The 21,000-nt window shown below is 39.0% G+C and overlaps 1 protein-coding gene across 2 annotated transcripts in view; it reads left to right on the top strand.

Moving 5' to 3' along the window:
• Positions 1-21,000, top strand: part of Stxbp6 (syntaxin binding protein 6) — a 256,606-nt gene that overhangs the window by 191,828 nt on the left and 43,778 nt on the right. For both annotated transcript variants that reach the window (XM_090345319.1, XM_090345321.1), the window contains exons 3-4: positions 5,604-5,734; positions 6,829-6,994. In XM_090345319.1, coding sequence (XP_090201445.1) covers positions 5,604-5,734; positions 6,829-6,994 — 297 coding nt within the window. The remainder of the gene's footprint in view (positions 1-5,603; positions 5,735-6,828; positions 6,995-21,000) is intronic.

The following is a 21,000-nucleotide window of genomic DNA, read 5'->3' as shown; positions in this document are numbered from 1 at the left end:
ACTACCTTTTAACTATAGCTGAGATGTAGGAGCAAGTCCACATGAAGGTTAAAGAAGAAACAGGAAGCCATCCTATATGTGGGGGCCACTTGCAAAGCTACTGGACTTGTAGGCTCTCATGCTTTCACTTGCCTCTCATACAGGAAGCAGTGGTTTACAGTAGAAGTGCATGACCCCGAAGCATTAAGCTACATACTCCAGAACTTATCTACTGAGTTCCAATACAACCTGGCCAGGAGTAGCCACTTCTGGTTGATTTAGTATAGTTAAGAGATTGTCCATGTGGTAGTAATCACTAACACCTGTCTCCGTTTGCCAATTACCTGGTTAGGTAGCTCTCAAATGCCAAGTTCTCTTTAGTTTGAAATTAATAGTATTTCTGTTTTAACTGTGGAGTTTTTTATTTTTTTACATGCCTATTTAAGAAAAGCAAATTGGGGATCTCATATCTTTATTTTGTATTTCATGTATTTTTTAAGTAAAAAGAAAGCAAATGCAAGTTTAGTCACAAGGAACTGTTAAGGAAATAACAGTTCAGGAAACCATAAACATCACAGCAAGTAGTATCATTAGAAAGAAATGATTCCATTAATCTTTAATGAGCACCCCATGCCAAATAAGATGTGACACTTGATATTGCAGCAGAAATTTATAGTGAAAAGAGCGGGGGCCTTGAAGTTTGTCATTTAAGTTTGAGGTTTCCTTATGGACAGCATGACTTTGGCAAGTCAGCTCTTTCTATCCCTCAGTTTCCTTGTCTACAAAATATAGTGGTAGGATAATAACAATAATTCTGTCTTTAGAACAGAGATATTGTCAGTGTTATAAATGAAAACTAGCACTATATCAAAGATATTTTTAAAAATACGTTCTGTATTTTTAAGTGTTACAGCGGCTTATAGGATTTTATATCACAACCATAGGAAGTAGTAGACTCATATGGTGGTTTCTACATAAATATTCATAGATGTCTCAAAGAAGCAAGCATTAATATTTTATCCAAACTTGAACCCCTTTTGTTTGTGTTTGTGTTTGTAGGGATTTGGTTTGGTTTTGATACTGGGATTGAAGTCTAACCTTCATGTATGTCATTTGAGCCATACTTCTACTCCTTTTACTTTTCACCTGTTTTTTTAGATATAGTCTTGTATTTTTGCCCCTGTTGGCCCAGAACCATGGTCCTTCCTGAGTAGCTAGGATTACAGGATGAACCACCATGTTAGTCTTGTTTTATACAGGGATTTCATTAACTTCTTTTCTGAGCTGCCCTTGAGCCCTTATCGTCCTACCTCTGCCTTCCAAGTAGGTGGAATTATAGTCATGTACTACCATGCCTGACATAAACCTAGTTTTGAAATGAACATTGTTCAGTGAAAGAATTTTGCTAGGGAACTACCTGGATAAAGTGATTATGAAAATGTCTTTCTTTGACATTGAAATCTGAATAGTAAACAAGAAGCAGCCATGGAAAAAAAGAAAGAGGACATGGCTTGTTTTCTTTCAAATTTTTATTGTAAAGATGATGTGCAGGGGGGGTGCAGTGACATAAGTCAGGTATTGAGTGCATTTCTTTTTTGAACAGTGCCACCCCCCTCCTTCATTTTCAGGGAAGAACACAGAAATAATGAGACAAAGGGTGAAGTAATTATTCAGTGATACTCACTAGACATTATGTTGAAAATAAACTATACAACTTGGTGGCGAGAGGAGTCAGGAGGGAAGAAGGCATTTCTATAAAGGCATTTCTCTGTGTGTGCCCAGGGCCTCGTGTAGAAAGACACTGCAAGAAGCAAAAGAGCTAGGCCTAGACCAGATGAAAAGTAGAATGAAATGAACCAAGTACCAGATGATCTAGAGTTTGGCAGGTCATGGCTTGTATTTTATTCTAAATGCTTAGCATGGCACTGGATTCCCCCCACATTTAAATTCACATGGACCAGATAATCCTGGTCCCTTTTGCAGAAAATTGTGCAAGTTCCTAGGCAGAATGAATGATGCCTTCCGCTGCTTCCTGTATTTCCTAGCTTCCTCATGGTCTTTAAGGCTCTTCTCAAGGTCCTCAGAAGACAACAATGTATCAGTTATCCTACAGCAGTATTTTAGGAGGTTTTGTGTCATTTTTCATCCACTCTACTCCCAAGTTCTTGATTATAGGTGTATCATAGTTGATTTTCAAATTGCACGCAGAACCTGGATTTTCTATAAATATTTCTTAAAGGAGTGAATGCACATGTTCAGCAGTTCTCAGCAGTCAAGATGCCTCAGCAGGATAGGGGAAGACTTAACAACGTGGATGTGTTAGGGCCATGTCCCTGAAGGTTCCTACTCTCAAAGTGATTGTGAGTGTGCTTAGCAACTCTCAGGAGGCTCTGATGGGCAGTCAGAGGTGAACAAGGAGGAAAGGATTGATTGTGATTGCTCCAAAATACTACCTGGAGTGCTGTGCCTACACCCTTTGAAATGCCTGGAGAGCTGCCTATCCTTCACAAGTTATTGAATGTATAATACAGATGCTCCAGTTGAATAAATCACCTGTATAGTTATTTAAAGTAAAATTAAAGTTATTTGGAATCTATAATCCAAAGGTCCTTTATCAAATTGCATTTTCCAGAAGTGCCTTCCATTACGACTCCTTTGAAAGGAAAAGGTAAATTACTGTTTTTCATTAGGCTTCTATCTGGAATTTGAGCCCCTCTGTTATTATCAGCTGTAGACTCTAAAAGACAAAAAAAAAAGAAAAAAAAGAAAAGAAAAAGCTTGAGCCATGCTTCTTTCCAGTATGATATTCAAAAAGTCTGGCCAGTGTATGTTTATGTAAGTGTTTTGCTTTCAGAAAGGGGACATTTGTATTTAATTCTATAGCATGTGTCTATAATAATATAATTTTAAGGCACCTGCTTCAAAATAGAAAGTAAGATGTTGGCGATAATAACAATAAACAAAAACTAAACCAAACCGGGCTGAATGCCCAGGAAAACTAGCCAGATGCCAAGAGCTGGGCAAGCAGTAAAGTAAGAGGAGAAAAAGGGAGGGATGGATGGCAGGATCACTGTCTGCTTGTAGCAGCAGGGACTTTAGAGCATGTTCCATGATGAGGGGTTCCCTGGGGAAATTTGTCATTGTAAGTGGGGTTCCTGCTCGCCTCTTGTTGGTGACAAACTTCCAATGGAACTTGGCCTTTCTACAGGGTGAATGTTAAACATGCCAGGATATGCAACAATCCATCATTGTGTTTGAGTTTTGTACAGTGACATAAACTATTTGGAAACAAACAGACCAGAAGTAAAAGCAGGAGGTTGTAAGGACTCTAACCGAAGTTAGAAGGAAAAGACTACAAGTTTCCCAGGATGCTGAAATGTCCTGAGATTTACATAAACAAGGGAGGAAATCCTCTTTGCAGGGGGAGGGGGAGTGTCTAATACAGGAACCCATGCTTTCCTGTTATTGAAAAGCATTCTTTAATCTTTTAAGCGCACTTTAGCCCTGCAGATATTCCAGGTGTATTGTTTCTTTTCTTATGAAAATCTAAGAGCACACAACTCCCAGAGAGACTCTGAGGTTTCATATTTGTGTCATAGGTGACACACACACATACACACACACACACACACACGCACACACACACACACACACACAGACTCAAGTACATGGATAGACTGCACCCTGGGCACACTGAATTTATTTAGGTGAATGGTTATCCCCAGTGGCACATAACAGGCCTAGTGCCTGTTAGGAGAGACCATTTGTGTCAGGAGATGATAAAATTTCCTATGATTGTGGGGAATGAGGGAATGATAACTTTTTGACCACAAAAGTGTATGGAATTGCTGTGGAATGTTTCGGAGGCTTTTGGCCAAATATAACTGAGATAATAGATCATAAACTAACACTTTATTCAAAGTGTTCTTTTTAATTGTTAATGTCTGGTTAAAATCAAAGAGAGACGATATAGTATTGAGGCCATAAAGATGATTATCAGTGCTGGGAGCAGAGGTTCCCATAATACTTGCTGTACATCTCCTGTCACAGTTTTGGATGCCAGAACTGCCATAGGCCATGAGATTCAGGAATCTCAGGGGCTTCTTATTACCTGCTTTCTGTCCTTCATCCCTCAAGCCAAGTACTAAGAAGTGGCTGACACCTATAGCCCTAGCTACTGGAGAGGCTAAGATTGAGAAGAGGCAGGCCAGGGAAGAAAAGTCCTCTCAACACTACTCATCTGAGAGCTAGATCTGAGGATGTACACCAGCTATCCTAGCTACAAGGGCCAGTGTAAACTAGGCAAGGTCATTTGAGCATTGGGGCAGAAATTGAGTCTCTATCTCAAAAGTAAATAGCAACAACCAGAATAAGAGTCATTATTCAACAATAAGAGACCCTGTCTGGAAAAGGTAAGGCCCAGAGTTCAAATTCCACTACCACTAATAATAATCATTTACTATCATGTATTATTATTTCCTGTCTGCTAAACGTCTGAATAGTACTTGGAAACAAAAGAAGAAAATGCCACAGCGAATTGATTGAATTTATGAAGAGCCAGTAGGGCTTTCATTTTCCCTATCTCCTTCCCTCCCCCCTTTTTAATTTTTATTTTAGTGTCAGGGTGATGTATAGTGGGATTGCAGTTTTATTCATCAAGTAGTATGTACATTACTTCTTGAACATTCATACCCTATCCCATCTCCTCCCCTTTTTTATTTAATCTTACCACAGTTTATATCCAAGGCACATAAGGAACTTTGAAGAAAGCCCCAAAGACTCTTAATTATCTCTCCCATCATTCTTGTCTTTAAATCACAAAGTAGAAGGAGAGATATTGGAGGCTTCTCTATGGGTACTTCAGGCCAGACATCCCTCTGAGAGGTGAGGCTGGCTGTCCACCAGCCCGGGGCCGAAAGCAGGGCCCTCCTGCTCCTGCAGGTCTGGTGACCTCAGGAACTCATATTGGGGTGTGTCCAGAATGTCAGATACAGTCATAGTCCAATGCAAGCTGGAAACAACCCAATGATTTTATAAAGCCATGTTGTCCTTGAATTTGTGAAAGTATGTATGTATTTGGTGACTGAAATATTCTTATCATTGAAATCTTGGATGCTGGCCCTATAATATAAAGCTAAGAATATAGTCCCCCAGAAAGCTAGCAATTGTCCTTTCCCTGAAGAGCCTGCCTTCCTAGTAAACCCTTCCAGGTCCGTTCCAGCCCTGGACCCATTTTCCCCCTTGAAAGCTGGAACTGTGCACTTCTAACCTCTTCTGGCCTATCACCAGGGCTTGGTGGTATTCACTAAAATTGTTTTCAGTTTTATCAGATAAGGGATATTGTTAAGCACTTTTCAGTATTCCCTCTTTCAGAGGAAGATACAACTGCTATTTCTGTTGAAGACACACTGTCGTTCATCTGTTGTCCCTTCCTTCCCTGTCCTTGTTTTTGCTCTCTTCTTTTCTTTTCTCCTGTCTTTTCCCATCCCCTCCCAACCCTCCCTCTAGTCATCCTTCCTCTCCCTCCCTCTGTATATTCACAGTAGATGTCCTATAGAAACTTGCAGAATGAGGAGATAAGCCAAGGTGCAAAGCCACTCATCAGAATGATCTTTTCTTGGCAGTGACAAACAAGAAACCCACACAGGCGTCTATCACAAAGGTCAAACAGTTTGAGGGCTCCACATCCTTCGTTCGGAGATCACAGTGGATGCTGGAGCAGCTTCGCCAGGTGAATGGTATCGATCCAAACCGGGTGAGTGTTCTTCTCCAGAGGATACTTGAACCATGATAGTGATGGTGATGGTTTTCATCATTCTTGGCAAGGTATTTCTCAATTTCACTTCTGGGACTGAAGCTTCCTGGTGCCTATTCCTTGCAAAACTGCAAGACTTTTTATTATGTTTTGTGGAGGGATCTCTGGAAATGCCTGTGGAGGAAATCCAGCCATATTCATCTTTATCAGCAAAGAACGATGATAAGCGTAACATTATCACCATTCATCAAAGTGTCACTGAGCTCCGAATGCTATCAGTGACAAAGATCATCTACCAACACTCAGTGCCAGAAATCGAGCAAAGCATGGGTTAAGATTCCTTTGCATTTAATAAAATATTTTTAAGATATGTTATATGTTATCCATTCAAGTACCCAGTCCTTTTTATATACACATGCAGGACCAAATACCTCAATAAAGAAGAAGAATATGAAAATTGTTATTCTGTACTAAAATTAAAAAGCAAAAATAAAAAACAAAAAAGATCTTTTTCTTTGGGAGTGGGGCTTGAACTCTGGGCCTGGGTTCTGTCCCTGAGCTCTTCAGCTCAAGACTACCCCTTACTTCTTGAGCCACAGTGCCACTTCCAATTGTCTGCTGGATAATTGTAGATAAGAGTCTCACGAACTTTTTGTGCCCAGGCTGGCTTTGAACCATGATCCTCAAATCTCAGCCTTCTGAATAGCTAGGATTACAGGCATGAGCCTCAAGCGCCTGGCAAAACAAAGATCTTTTCCTACAAAACTTTAGGGACAAAATTAATGCCTTCTTCCAACTAAATGTAGTAATAACATACAGTCAGATCCTGATGGAACTCAATATCTAGCTAGGCTGTTTTGGCTTCTGTAATACTGGCATCTTAGGTTCAGCTTTAAATTCTGGAAGATTTACATCTTGCTTGAAAAACAGAGAAATGTAGATTATCTTCACTTGACTCCTGAACCTTATGATTGGCTCCACAACTTTATTTTCCCCTTCATGCATTTTGGCAGACTAAGCATTGGGTTTCTGTTTTGTTTTGCTTTGTGTTGTTCATGAAAAGAGACCAGTAGTGGTTTCCTTGTCTTTTCTAGGATTCTGCAGAGTTTGATTTGTTGTTTGAAAATGCTTTTGACCAGTGGGTGGCTAGCACAGCTTCGGAAAAATGCACCTTCTTCCAGATCCTCCACCACACGTGCCAGAGGTACCTCACCGACAGGAAGCCGGAATTTATTAACTGCCAGTCCAAAATTTTGGGAGGTAAGGGGATACCTTTATGACTTCATGCAGCCTGTTTCCTTAGATGTGCTTTTATATCAACACATGTTCAGTGGCATAATTAACACTAAAGCAAAGAATCAGAATACTCAGAACAAGCCAGCATTGGAAGAATCCTAGGGACATCATTGTATATTAAACCTATACATACTAGTTGATTTGCAGTCAGAAGACAAAGCTGATATTTTTTTTTGGGAAGGGGTGGGGCGTCAGGGAAGTCCTTCTTCCTCTTTTTCTCTCAGGATGTTTAAAACTTACTAACATAGATTCCAAAATATACTGTCCTTTTCCTTCAAGTAATAGCTTGCCTCTCTGGTTTCTTCCTGAGTAGAACTGAGCCAAGCTCTGCTGAACACTATAAGAGTCAGGGTTGTGGGGTGAGTGACACCATACCAACAACATTGAGAGGGTGCTTACACGCTGCTTTTGGACAGCAACTCTTTTCAGGCTATTAAAACTGCTAAAAACATAAAAGTCTTGACAGTCACACAGAATTGGAAAAGACTTTTTATAGTAGTATTCTTTTCCTGGTTTTGAAAAAAAATGGTATTTTTTTTTCTTTTGAAAATTTGCTTAATCAAATGATAAGTAAAGATCCCATATCTCAAATATGGTAAAGCTCCTCTTTAAGCTCCCTAGATAATCTGTCTACATCTGAATTTGTGTTACAATCCCCTATTCTTTGCTTATCACAATCACTGGCCCAATCCTGCAGACATATTCTACTCCCTTCTTTGAACCAAAAGTTGTGGAGTTGGGATGGATGCCGTTTTTCTAAAGTGAAACTTTTAGTATATGTCTTGGAGAAAAATAAGATTCCTTTCCTCTAGTTAGTGAAGGAATAAGTATGTGAGATCAAGTACTAGATTTGGTTTTGTCTGTTGTGATTGTAGGTGTGACTTTTGTCTTCTGTAAACCTTGATTTCCCCAGATGTAATGGGGGGGAGGGTAGACGAGATATCTAAAGTCTCCGTTCTATCACTTTGAGAATCTATATTCGTTAAGCTCCAGGTCTATTGTGTAGGCTAATTGTTTCTTGACTACGGAACAAATTAACAGATTTACCACAATAAATCTTCAATGTTTCTGGATTCCTAAAGAGGGCCTAAAAATGAAGTTTGTGTTAAGCATGCTGTAATTTCTTGGCAACACATATGTCCTTAATGAATGCCATTTGTCTTATTTAAACAGTTGCTTCTCCTTGATAACAGCTATATCAACACACCCTAATGATTTACTGCTTTGTATTAGTCTTCCTTTCTGCCACTTAGCCCAGTTCTAAGACATAAAACTTAGGTTTCTGGGATCATTGTCATGTGGCCCCCTTAAAGTTTCCATACCTGCCCCATTCTGAGCACATGAAATATGATCATGGCCACAAAGTCTAGATACAATTGTTTCTTACACTGTAAACTATGACCATTTTATGACTTTTAGAGAATGAATATTTGTGTTGGCATGCTGCCTTCCGCCAAACTCTTTACATCTGTTATCTTATTTCTTAGTTTTGTTTTGTTTTTTAAAGCAGCCTGTGGAAATAGTTTATTGCCTTCACCTCACAGAGAAAGAAACAGGATCAGAGGGATCATTTAATAGTTAGCCAAGAGGCATGTCACCAGACAGAAATGAAGATAAGTTTCCAACTCAGCTCCCGCCTGTCTGGAAGCACACTCCAGTGACTGTGACTTTTGGAGGCCTGTGACCTGTCCTTTCAGGTTTGGCCTTTCTGTGAGCATGCATCCAGCTCTGGTCTTTCTGGACCTGCCTTTGTCGTTCTGACTTATTATCCAAGCACTCAAGTACTTCCTACAATGTATATCGTAAATAGATACTTAACTTCAGTAATCCTTACTAAGGTATAAACCTAAGGGGATATGTATATACATCTAATCTAGTAAATATAAAGCCTTAGTGTACCCCTGTGTTACAAATACCATCGCATTACCCTAAAGTTGGACAAAATCATGTAACATGATTTGAAATTTATATTATTTACAAATAAATAATCTTTAATTGTGTGGGGAAGGGGCTGGTAGGGCTCCTAGGGCTTGAACTCAAGGTCTAGACACTGTCCCTGAGCCTCTTTTAATCAAAACTAGGACTCTACTTGAGCCACGGCTCCACTTCTGGCTTTTTTTTTTCTTCTTTTTTTGCTAGATAATTGGAAATAAAAGTCTCACAGATTTTCCTGCCAGGGCTGGCTTTAAACCTCAATCCTACAGTTCAGCCTCCTGCATAGCTAGGATTACAGGCATGAGCCAACAGTGCCCAGCACAAATAAATAAATATTTTAAGACCCTCCCCAAAATGTAACTGTAACCCCTCTATACATTATCCCCACAATAAAATACAATTTAAGAAAAAAGCTGTAAGAAGGGAGAAACAAGAGGTTATGGATAGTTGTACATTTTCTCTGTTATATCATAGGTATGTAATGATGTTAATAAACTTTTTTTTTTTTGGTCCTAACAATCAGTTACTAAAGACCTTTAAAATCTGTCTTCCTTTTGGATTTTCATTTGCTTCTGTTCACCAGAACTTCAATAGATTGGGTGGATGAAAGTATGGGGAAGAGGATGCAGTTCTCTTGGTCACTCTGCCCTGGCCCAGCCTGGGCATTGTGAAAACTGAGGTCCAGTGATTTTGAATAGCACTGTTAAGGTCAAAGCTATAGAAGAAAGTCTATCTGACTCCCATTGAACAACGCTTTCTCAACTGAGCCATCAACATTGAGGCACGCATTACTGAATCATACCTTGGCAAGATTTCTCTAAGTACAAACTCTGTGGTTGGCTCATTCGACTACATATAACATTCTATAGTGCCCTCCTCTCCCTTGTATAAAAGCAGGCATGCACATCTTCTCGTTATTCCACAGGCATTTGCTCAGCAGATCCAGATGTCAGGGACTAGCTATGTATGGAGATCCAGCCACCAAGTAGGTGCTTTGCTTTGCTGACTTCATTAACCTTTCCACTAAACACCAGGTAGAAGCTGATATGATCCATTGCCTATCAGTAAGGCATTTTAAAAGATAACTAGCAATTGCCAGACAGACAAGGACAAGATGAAATGTAACCTTCCAACAATTGGTTCAGACACTTTCATTTCTATGCTAGCTGTGTTCAGAATTTAGGATATGGCCTTTGTTTTGCCATGAAGCCACTATTTTGAAGTGCCATGTATTTGCTACAGCAGCAGCAGCAGCTGTTACAACAGCCACAAATGGTATTTCAGAAAAATCACCCTTCTCTACACAGTGGTTCAGAAGATGTTGCTATGCCCAGACTTCTGAGCACTATTAGAATTCCAGGGATGCAGATATCTCTGCAGTCCCCTTCATCCCAGCTGACCCTTTTTTGCCCCTGCTAATTGGTATGCTCGAAAGGAAATCCACATGCCTTTGCTGTGGAGTCCCCTGCCGTGGACAGCAGCTAGAGATTCAATCACAGTGTGACTTTGCATTGTACTTTCCTTCCAAAGACTATGAGGTCATCTGTCAGTGAGGTATGCAAATGTGTCACCTTGTCAATGGCCCAGGCAAATTATTTTTTTTAATTTGCACAGTTTACTAAGAGTTGGTATGAGGTATAAAAAAGGTGACTGGTAGGGGCATTCTTTTATATATGTGTATAAATATGTATGTATACTATGTATGCATATATATGAATGTACCTATCTGCATATATATATACATAGTTTACATATATACCTATATACACAGGTATATACTTATATTTATGTATATGTGTGGTTGTACAAAGGAATTGCCATTCAACAAAACAGTTCATAAATATAGTATGTCTTGTTCATCACCCCTTTCAACATTCTCACTGACTCTTCCCACCCCAACCCTTCTCTCACTTTGATATGGTCATTCTTAATGTAATTGAATGCTAAAAGAAAATTTCTTAATGCTCTAAGGAAATCCATGATGTTAGTCATGATTTATATTTCATCTTTTTTTTTAATGTTCTTTGAGTAATGTGCTGGTATCTCGTCTGTGATCCTAGCTATTCAGCAGACTGAGATCTGAGGATCACAGTTCAAATGAAGCCTGAGAAGGAAAGTCCATAAGACTTTTATCTCCAATTAGCTACCAAAATAGCTGGAAAGGGAGCTTGTGGCTTAAGAGATAAAGGTAGAGCACTAGACTTCAGCAAAATAGTTCAAGTACAGCTCTTAATGTATGCTGTTATTTCTCATCTCTTTTGGTTATTCTCATATTGTTACAGTATCTTACCTTGTTATCCAGTATATTGTTTATTTGTTTATTTGAAATAGGATAGGGAAGGGGGTAAAACAAGATGAGGGGTGAGGGTTGGGGGGAGGGAAATGGGGACAAAAACATGAGAAGGGGTATCAATGTTTATGAAGTAATGCACCTTCTTCTGGCGAATATAATGTAACCCTTCTATTAATTACAATAAAAAAATAAATTAATAAGGAAAAATGAACCTCATGGACTTTTCTGCCTCCATTGGCTTGAAATCACAATCCTCAAATCTCAGCCCTTTGAGAAGCGAGGATTTCAGTTGTGAGCCACTAACTTCTGTCTGTGCTTATTTCTTAAGAAAGGCCTACAGACTGTTTCCCTCAGCTCCCCCACCATGGAATTCTAATTCCCATAATGAGTTGAATTGTGTCAAAACCACCCTGCTGTTCTGGTATCTGTGTGAAGGTAGATCCAGAGCAGAGAAACAGCAAAGCTTCTTCACTGATTCATTGTTCTGACACAATAGTGAAAAAGTTTCTGAACCATTTCTTTAAATCAAGAGGAATCCATGTCATAGTTCCCCCTGTGGCTATTTTTAGTGTCCTTGAGAAAATAAAAAATGAGTTTTCTTCTCCTTGAGACAAATGAAGAAAATGAATCATGGGAAGACAAGCATTACATTGCACACTCATGAAGTATTTCTGTGGAAATCTACCACTTCCCAACCATTAAACGAAAGCCAGGACTCCCAACTTTAATAGGCACTTCTTTTTCGTATAATGATACCACTGAGTAGAAGAGGAGGTGACACCAAGTTTAAAAGCTCTTGGTGAGAGCTGAATTAAAGAGGATGCTGAAAATATATAAATGGTCTTTAATTATACCAGCCATGGACACGGAGGTTTATTGTTGATTTGTCCATAATTGCATCTTTCTTTCTGCAACCAAAACATCTTTTTTTCTACACAGCATAATATTCCACCCAGGTCTTCCTTATAGGACTGGAGTGTCTGTCCCTTGGGATACTGAGCGGGTTACAGTAGATTACTGGTATCTGCAGCAAGGCAGTTCCCAGGAGATCACCACTGAGGGAAAACCACGTCTACTCAGGATGCACTGAGTTCAGTACAGTAAGGTGGCTATGCGTTCTTTTTGCCATAGCACTACCCCCAACTCCTGCCAAAGACAAGCTGCCTCTCAACAGATTGCTTAAGTTAATGATATTAATTGTGTTATCTTGCTTTGGAGGCACTATTTACATTGGGGAGGAAGATACAAGATCACACAATGATTAATGCAACTACTGTTCATCTCCACGTCATCTCGTCAGCTGAACTGTGTGATATACACATGCGAGACTTTGAAACTTTGGGTTTCAGCGTTTACTTTTTTAAATGTATTATACTTCATCATACTTGGTTAAAACAATGTGCTTCACAGATTTATTAATCTGGGAATACGGTAGGTTCTCCCTACAGTGCCCTAGGTCTAATCCTTAGTACAGTTAGTGCTGAGGAAGAAAAATTAAAAACCTGTCTTGTAGCAACCTGTTTGAAGAGAAAAAAAAATTAAGAACTGATAGTGAAATACATTGCTAAAAATAAAACTAATAGCTAGGCACCAGTGGCTCATGCGAGCTGAGCATCATGGTTCAAAGCCAGCCCGTGCAAGAAAGTTCTTGAGACTCTTACTCTGGTGAATCACAGAAAAAGTTGGAAGTGGTGTTGCAGCTCAGGCAGTGAGAATGTTAGCCTTAAGCAAAAGGAGCTCAGGGACAACGCCCAGGCCCAGAGTTCAAGGCCCAGGAGCTGCTATAAATAAATAAATACACACACACACACACACACACACACACACACACACACACACACACACACACACGTGTAATCTTGAATTTATATAATCAGAGAAACTCTCTGGGGAAGGGCTTCTCTCACCAGCTACTGAGTCAAACACTGTATATTCCCATTGTTACATTGTCATTCCAACTGCCTAGTGCAGCATACACACAACTGGGACCATGCTATCTCGCTATGAGATGTTTCTGGCTGAGTTTTAAATCTAGGATAACATTACAAGTCATTGTGTTTGGGATGTATGAGCTTTTGTATAATGTGTTTTGTTCTTTGTTGTTGTTGTTTGTTTGCTAGTTTTTTCTCAGTACTAGAGGTTGAACTTCAAGGCCTCTGCATTCTGAGCAAGCACTCTACGGCTTGAGACAGATATGTAGCCCTTTCTTGTTTTATGCTTTTTCCTGGAACCAGCCTTGGACTATGATCTTATATTTATGCTTTGCATACAGCTGGAATTATAACCATGCACCACGACAGTGAGCCCTGAGTTTGAGGGGAGGTCTTGCTAACTTTTTGGCTTCACACTGCAAGCCTCCCAGCCTCCATTTCCTCAGTAGCTGGAACTACAGACATGACCCACTTTATCCAGCACCATCCACCACCCCCACCTCCCTTTGGCCACTCACCCTTGACTAAAAGGCAAATGCTTCAATTCCAACTGAGAAAATCCAAGTATCTGAAGACTACTTGCTTTGGCTTTATCCAGTTGTGTGAATGATGTAAATGATAGTAAGTAAGGAGAAATTGGGCCACAGATGCAATGTTTTTTTTCTTCTCCACTGGCTGTGAGCTGCACTGCAGTGCTTGCTGTGGAGCAGCTGGAAGCCGAGGGGGCATCTCGCCAGTGACACTCATCAGGGCTGACTCTGGCTGTCAAGCACTGCGAGTCAGATCTCACCATCCCAATCTGAAGCCAAACAGAGGCTACATTTGGCTGCTCCTGAAATATTCTTTATAGGCTTGACAAGGCTGCTGAATATATTTTTGTCTCCCCCATGTTTAAATAATCTGCAATGGATGAGAGCCCTTCCTGACTTCAGCATCAGCCAGAGGACTTGATAGAAGAAAGGACACATGGGAATCAGGTGCCCTGCCTTGGTGGCCTCACTCTCACGTGGCTCTGTGGCTTTCTCTCGGCTGCTTAAGTTAGATAGACTCCATCTCTGAGATAAATGGAGATAGACCCTGTCTCTGTTGTGAGCAATAGGGATGGCATTAAAATTAAATGTTAAAATATTAAATCAAGCCGCTTTCATATTTTAAACTGGAAAGTATCCATCTCTTCCAGAATACCCTATCTGTATGCTGTATGCATGTATGAAAATGTCACATTGAAGCAAATTATTTTGTATAACCAAACATGTGTATACAAACCCATGGGGTAGGGGGGAACGTGGGTATCAGCAAGAGGGAGGAGGCCAACTGAATAGTCAAAGTATCTTCTCTGCTTGTGTGAAAATGGAACGATGAAGCTAGTTTAGATTGGTTTTAGAAGGAGGGAAAAGGGAGAAGGATGGAAGGGTTGAGTCTCATCAAGATCTATTGTGTGCATAGCTGGACAGTCAAAATAAAATCCCCTTGCACAAATTTTTGTATTTGTGTGCCAACACTGGAGACTAGATTCAGGGCCTTGTATTCTCACTTGGTTTAATTGACTCAAGCCTAGCACTCCACCATTTGACCCACAGCTCTACCTCCAGCCTTTTAAGATAAAAGTCTCAGACATTTTTCTAACCAAACTGGCTTCCAACTGCAATCCTCAGTCTCAGCTTCCTGAGAAACTAGGATTATAAGCATGAGCCACACATACCCAGCTTCCACCTGTACAACTAATTGATGCTGATAAAAAGTATAAAACATATTCTCTTTAAATTTGGAAATTGTAGGATGCATCTTAATAATACTCCCTGATTAAGCTGGGCACAGGTGGCTTATACCTGTAATCCTAGCTACTTAGAAGGCTGAGATCTGAGGATCACAGTTCAAAGCCAGCCAGGCATGAATATGAATGAGACTTTTATCTCTATTAAACTGGAAGGAGAGCTGTGACTCAAAGGGGTATAGCTCTAGCCTTCAGTTGAAGAACTCAGGGACATCGCCCAAGCCCAGCATTCAAGCCCCATGACCAACCCAATATAAATAAGTTAATAATAATAATAATAATCCCTGATTTCTTCTAGAATATATGTATAAATAACCTTTTCTGATAAAAAGAATAAGGAAATATATGTGTAATTAGATAGACAGAGAGATAATTTTCTTTCTGCAGGTGGGCCTGAGCCCAGTCGTCTTGTCCATGTCTCAGATGTCAGTCTGCTGAGCTGTTTGTCACAGTTTTCAGAATGCTGAATTATTGTATTTTATGTTGGCATTAATAAGGTGCTTTTATTACTACTGGCATGCCAACACAATGATGTTCAAAATACATTGAGTGACACCATGCCAGACTTCAGGGTACCTAATTCAAATCTCTTGGTAGACATCTTTTCTGAACTTCACAAGAAAATAAGGATATTCTTGTTCACCACCATCTACCCTAGACTATTCCCTCAAATCCAGTTCTCTTTCTCTTTCTTTCTTTCTTTCTTTCTTTCTTTCTTTCTTTCTTTCTTTCTTTCTCTCTCTCTCTCCCCATATATATGTATGTGTTTATAGATACATGTATACACATACATATATATGTATATATATATAGCCCCCCCAAAGGGAGATATGTTCATTGGCTTAAGGATTTGTTTATCCAACTTTTGCTTTTGTTTTTGTGCCCATGTTGGGGTTTGCACTCAAGGCCAGGGCACTTTCCATTAACTTGGTCAGTTAAGGCTGGCACTTTACCATTTAAGCCCCAGCTCCCATTCCCCGCTTTCTGGTGATTAATTGAAAATGAGTCTAACAGACTTTTCCTGAACAGGCTGGCTTTCAACTATAATCCTCAGGTCTCAGCCTCCTGAGTAGCTAGGATTGTACAGACACAAGCAAGCCATTGGCATCCAGCTACCTATCTGGTTTTGGGGTGGAGTGACTAGTCAGGCGACAAACCCATGTGTATGTATGCATGTATAGAAGGAATCCATGCCCTTGAAACCCAGTGAATGTTGTCAATGGGAATAGCTTCTTTTATTTTATTTAAATTAGTAATTTACACCCAAAAAAAGAGATAGTAGTAAGATTTGGATTTATTCTGAGTTTAAATTTCTACACAGAAACTGATTATACTTTTTGAAAAAACTAAATATGTCATAATTACTTACAAAGGTATGTCCAATGGGAAGTAACTTTCAAATGGAATTGATAATAACCCCTATTGAACCTAGTTAAGAATATTCTGATCCAGATTAGGTTTGTGAACCCTGTAATGAGGTAGATTAAAGGGGTGTTCTATGGTTCATATGAAATGTTGCATAAAGATCTAATCTCATGATTAGTCCTGCATATAACTGTGCATTATTCCCACTGTCGGTGTTTTACTGTATCTTGTGGGCTTTATTTTCACAGTTGGTTGATTTTATTGAACTTCTTCCTAGTTCTTGTTATAAGAGGTCAAGACCCATGGGAAAGTAAAAATGTTTCTCACAAGCTTATTACATCAGTGATAAAAGCAAATTTGTTCAGATTGTTGGCTTCTAGAAATGTTAGATTTGCAGGTGGGACCAGATAAAAGAGGAAAAAACACAGATTTCCAGTAAGATTTCTAATACATTCCAGTAAGAAATATTTTTATGGTGTCATACACTATTCTTTGTGTATTTTCTTCATATAAATATGTATTATTTTAAATCCTTTAAAGCAAATTTATTTCAAGTTTGCTAGCCATATACTAGCATTACCGTCTTGGATTTTCTTCATTTTCCTATTGCTGGCTGTAAGAAATTACTACTAACTTGGAGGTACATTTTCAAGCCACTCAGTTTGTGAGTCTGTGGAAATCAAAAGTCTAAAATGAGTGAATCACACTGTTTACTTCTGTCTACCATTAGGCAGAATTTGATTCTTTGTTGTTTTTATGTTCTGGAAGCTGTGTGCATTTCTTAACTCATAGTATCTTTCTATATTTTCAAGGACCCAAGTGTAGCACTTTCTTATCTCTCTCCCAGGCTCTGACATTCCTGCCTTTCTATTAAAATTACCCTGAGACTTACATTGGGTTATTCTGATAATGCAGTATAATGTTTCTACCTGAAAGTCAGTAACAAACCCATATCTGCAAAGTCTCTTTTACCATTCATAGATTCCAAAGACTAGTACAAAGCCATTGTTTCATATAGCATGTTACATCATTTTTCCTAAATAATTCTGAAAGCTATATACTTGTAAACTATAGTGATAAAATTATAACATTTAAATTAGTTTTATTTTAACTTTACAGTTAGGCCATGTTTCATGTCATAAAATAACATGTGTTCCAAGTCTGAATGTGAAAGAGGTTGGTTTATAGACAGAAAAAAAAAACTTTAAAAAAAATAGAAATAAAGAACAAAGAGAAAATTCCTTCCTGCTTTGTGTGCTGAACCTGGGGCCTAAACTCAGGACTGGGTCCCTGAACTTTTTGCTCAAAGATACTACCCTGCCATTTGAACTTCAGCTCCCATTTCCAGCTTTTTGGTGGTTAACTGGAGAGAGGCTCAGGGAGTTGATCACATAGGCATAATAGCTATGTGCATCTGACCGTATAAAATAATATTTGTCCAAATGAACTCCAGGAAATGGAAACAAAGATTTTTTTTCTTTTTGCTTTCATTTCCCTTTTTTTTTTCCTTTTCATCAGTCCTGGAGCTCGAACTCAGAGCCAGGGCATTGTCCCTGAGCATCTTGTGCTCAAGGCTAGCACTCTATCACTTAAGCTACAGGGCCATTTCTGGTGTTTGTGTTGTTAATTGGAGCTAAGAATCTCATCTCTTTTCTGCCCTGGCTGGCTTTGAACTATAACCCTCAGATCTCAGCCTCCTGAGTAGCTAGAATTGCAGGCGTGAGCCCCTGTTTGAAAGGGCACAGAAAAGGTGGAACAGTGAACTGTACAACTTGTGGGTGAACTTGTAGAAAAAAACAGGGAGAGAACAAGAGAAGAGGTGAAGATTGTCCAAAAGGAAAAGTACTCTTTACCTGACTTATGTAACTGTAACCCCTCTGTATATCACCTTTACAATAGCAGTACATAAATTTAAATTTTTCAATATAAAGGAAGGATTTTACATAAAAATAACAAAAAGATTCTCATAAACAACCTCTCTCTGTGTGGGCTGACTTTGGACCATGATCTGCCCATCTCAGCCTTCTGAGTAGCTAGATAAGCCACTGGCTCCTGGCCAAAACTTGGCCCTTTTAAACTTAGTTTCCTTGTAAAACAGGAATAGGGAAACAGACCAATAAACAATTAGCTGATTGATTAACATCAGATTACTCTTGGTTACATTTTGTAAGAACTGAAGCAGAAAAAACTTCACTGTAATGTTGACTGGCCTATTTGGGAATCTATTTCTCATTCTCTTGATTTCTCAGAAGGTCATATATGTTTGTTTGGTGGTATGAAACCTTAGCATGAATGACCCTAGTGCAGGAGCTTAGACCAAAGAGAGAGGGAGAGAGAGAGAGAGAGAGAGAGAGAGAGAGAGAGAGAGAGAGAGAGAGAGAGAGAGAGAGAGAGAGAGAGAGACAAAAGACCTCCTGTATTTTTTCTGTTTAACACACTATTGTGTAAGATTGTTCTGCATTTAATTTTTATGTTTAACTTACTTGTATGTAAAAGAATACATATATATCATATACAAGTATGAAATATAGTTTTAGAAATTTTCTATAGACAGTATTACTTGGGCAATATATTATAATTTAAGGCATAGCCATTTAGAGAAACCTGAATTTTTTTTGACATTACAATACATTAAGTGGCTGAGAGGTTTGCCGTGTTTTATAATATCAAGAATTTTCTTGCCTTACTAGTTGGGAAACCTTGTCTTTTTCTTTTTACTTAAGGGATTTCTTTTTCCTTGGTAATTGAAAAAGTCTTTTGTGTCCATGAAGTTTTATGATACTTGATATTTAGAACTATGACTTGATCCACAGCTTCACTTCTGGTGTTTTTTTTTGCTAGTTAAACAGAAATAAAAGTCTCACAGATTTTCCTGCCCAAATTAGCTTCAGATAACGAGCCTCAGAACTCAGCCTCCTAAATAGCTAGAATTACAGGTGTGAGCCACTAGAATTACAGGGTGAGTTATTGCATAACTTGTTAAAGGGATAAATTTAGCCTGCTAATGGAAATTTATCTTTAGCTACTACATGTTAAACAAACTTGACCTTGGAAAGGGAACTCAGGAGGATTTATAAGGGAGGAATTATGATCATTTTCTGAGAAATCAAGGAAGGGATATATTGAGGAAAATGATGACGTTCAGTAAGATTAAGTGATCAATAATATTTTGATCACCAATAGTTCTAAATATCAAGTATCATAAAACTTCATGGACACAAAAGACTTTTGTAATTACCAACATAAAAAGCTCAGGGAAAGTGCCCAGGCACTAAGTTCAAGCCCCAGGACCAGCCCCTTCCTACTCCCTGCCCCCAAAAAAGCGATTCCACAGTGAGCATGAGATATGGAGCTACCATGTTCATTCAACAATTTCCATTACTGCTTGGGGTCTGTAACCCTTTTGCTATGGTGTTTTTCTACTTCTGCCAGGATGTGTTTTTAATCACAGAACACTCCCAGCACCATATGCATAGGTTTTCTAAGCCAGGCAATTCTTTTCAGTTCTCTGTCAGAATCAACTGGGTGTTCCGCAATTTAATCATAGCACAAACCACAGTTACTATAAAACTTACAGATAAAATACTCAATCCCAAAACACTGCCTCCCTCACTTTCCATGCCATCTTAGCAGCAAATTGATTGGCCCCATGATCCTTTCTAATTTGCTGTAACTGCTCCCAACACTCTTACATTTACCAATGTGTATAAAGTATATTCTTTTTTTATGGTATGTATGTTGCTGTGATTTTATTTGAATTTTTCTCATGACTACCGACACTGTACATCTTTTCCTATCTTTGTCCATTTTCTTCTAACTTTCTTTATTGTAAAATCTGGTTGTCCCTCTAACAGACAGCATCCATTCGCCAATATTTCCTTAACATAAACTTAAGAATGGTTGAAAGGGCTTCTTATGAATAACAAAGACAAAGATGCTCCTCCTTACCCTCAGAAAATGTTATGGGTTTTAGGAGCTCTGTGCCAAGAACTGAGGGCAGAGAACTAATATGTGTTCTCATGCCATGTGTGATTGTTTGTAGCTCTGTTGTCCTGTTCTGCTGTGGTACAATGATATCATTGAAAAGGAAAAGCTTTGGATGCACATCTGGGCTTGGATTTCTGGGGTCACTAATATATGAATGAGTTACTTCAAGCTCGACTTTCCCCTTCTTTTTTAAATTATAATTAATAGAAGAGCTACAGTTATATTCACCAGATAGAAAGTGCATTACTTCATGCACATTGATACCCTTTCTCATGTTTTTGTCCCCATTTCCTTCCCCCCTCCTCCTCCCCTCATCTTCTTTTCCCCCCTTCCCTTTCCTATTTCAAATGAACAATTAATCTTATATACAATATACCAGATAAGAAGGTAAGATACCGTAACAATATGAGAATGAGCAAGGACAACCAAGAAGATGAGAAATAATATAGGACATTAGGAACAACAATCACATGACATGTTGTCATCCTGCTTTCTCTTCACCGAGGGAAATTGCTATGAACAGAAATAAGGAAACAGCCTGGAAAACCTCCTTTGTCCCAAATGTAGTAGCCACAAATTCCTGTGTATTGATTTTATGTGCATTTTTCTTCTCCAGGAAAAAAGTGCAGTTATGGCAATGCCTTGTTAAGTTCCTACTATATACTAAGCAATGTTTTTATTGTAT

Source organism: Megascapheus bottae, chromosome 14 (assembly GCF_031878675.1).
Source record: "Megascapheus bottae isolate mThoBot1 chromosome 14, mThoBot2.hap1, whole genome shotgun sequence".
In the NCBI taxonomy this organism is placed as follows: domain Eukaryota; kingdom Metazoa; phylum Chordata; class Mammalia; order Rodentia; family Geomyidae; genus Megascapheus; species Megascapheus bottae.
Note: the sequence above shows the minus strand (reverse complement) of the source record. Positions and strands in the feature narration are given on the sequence as shown.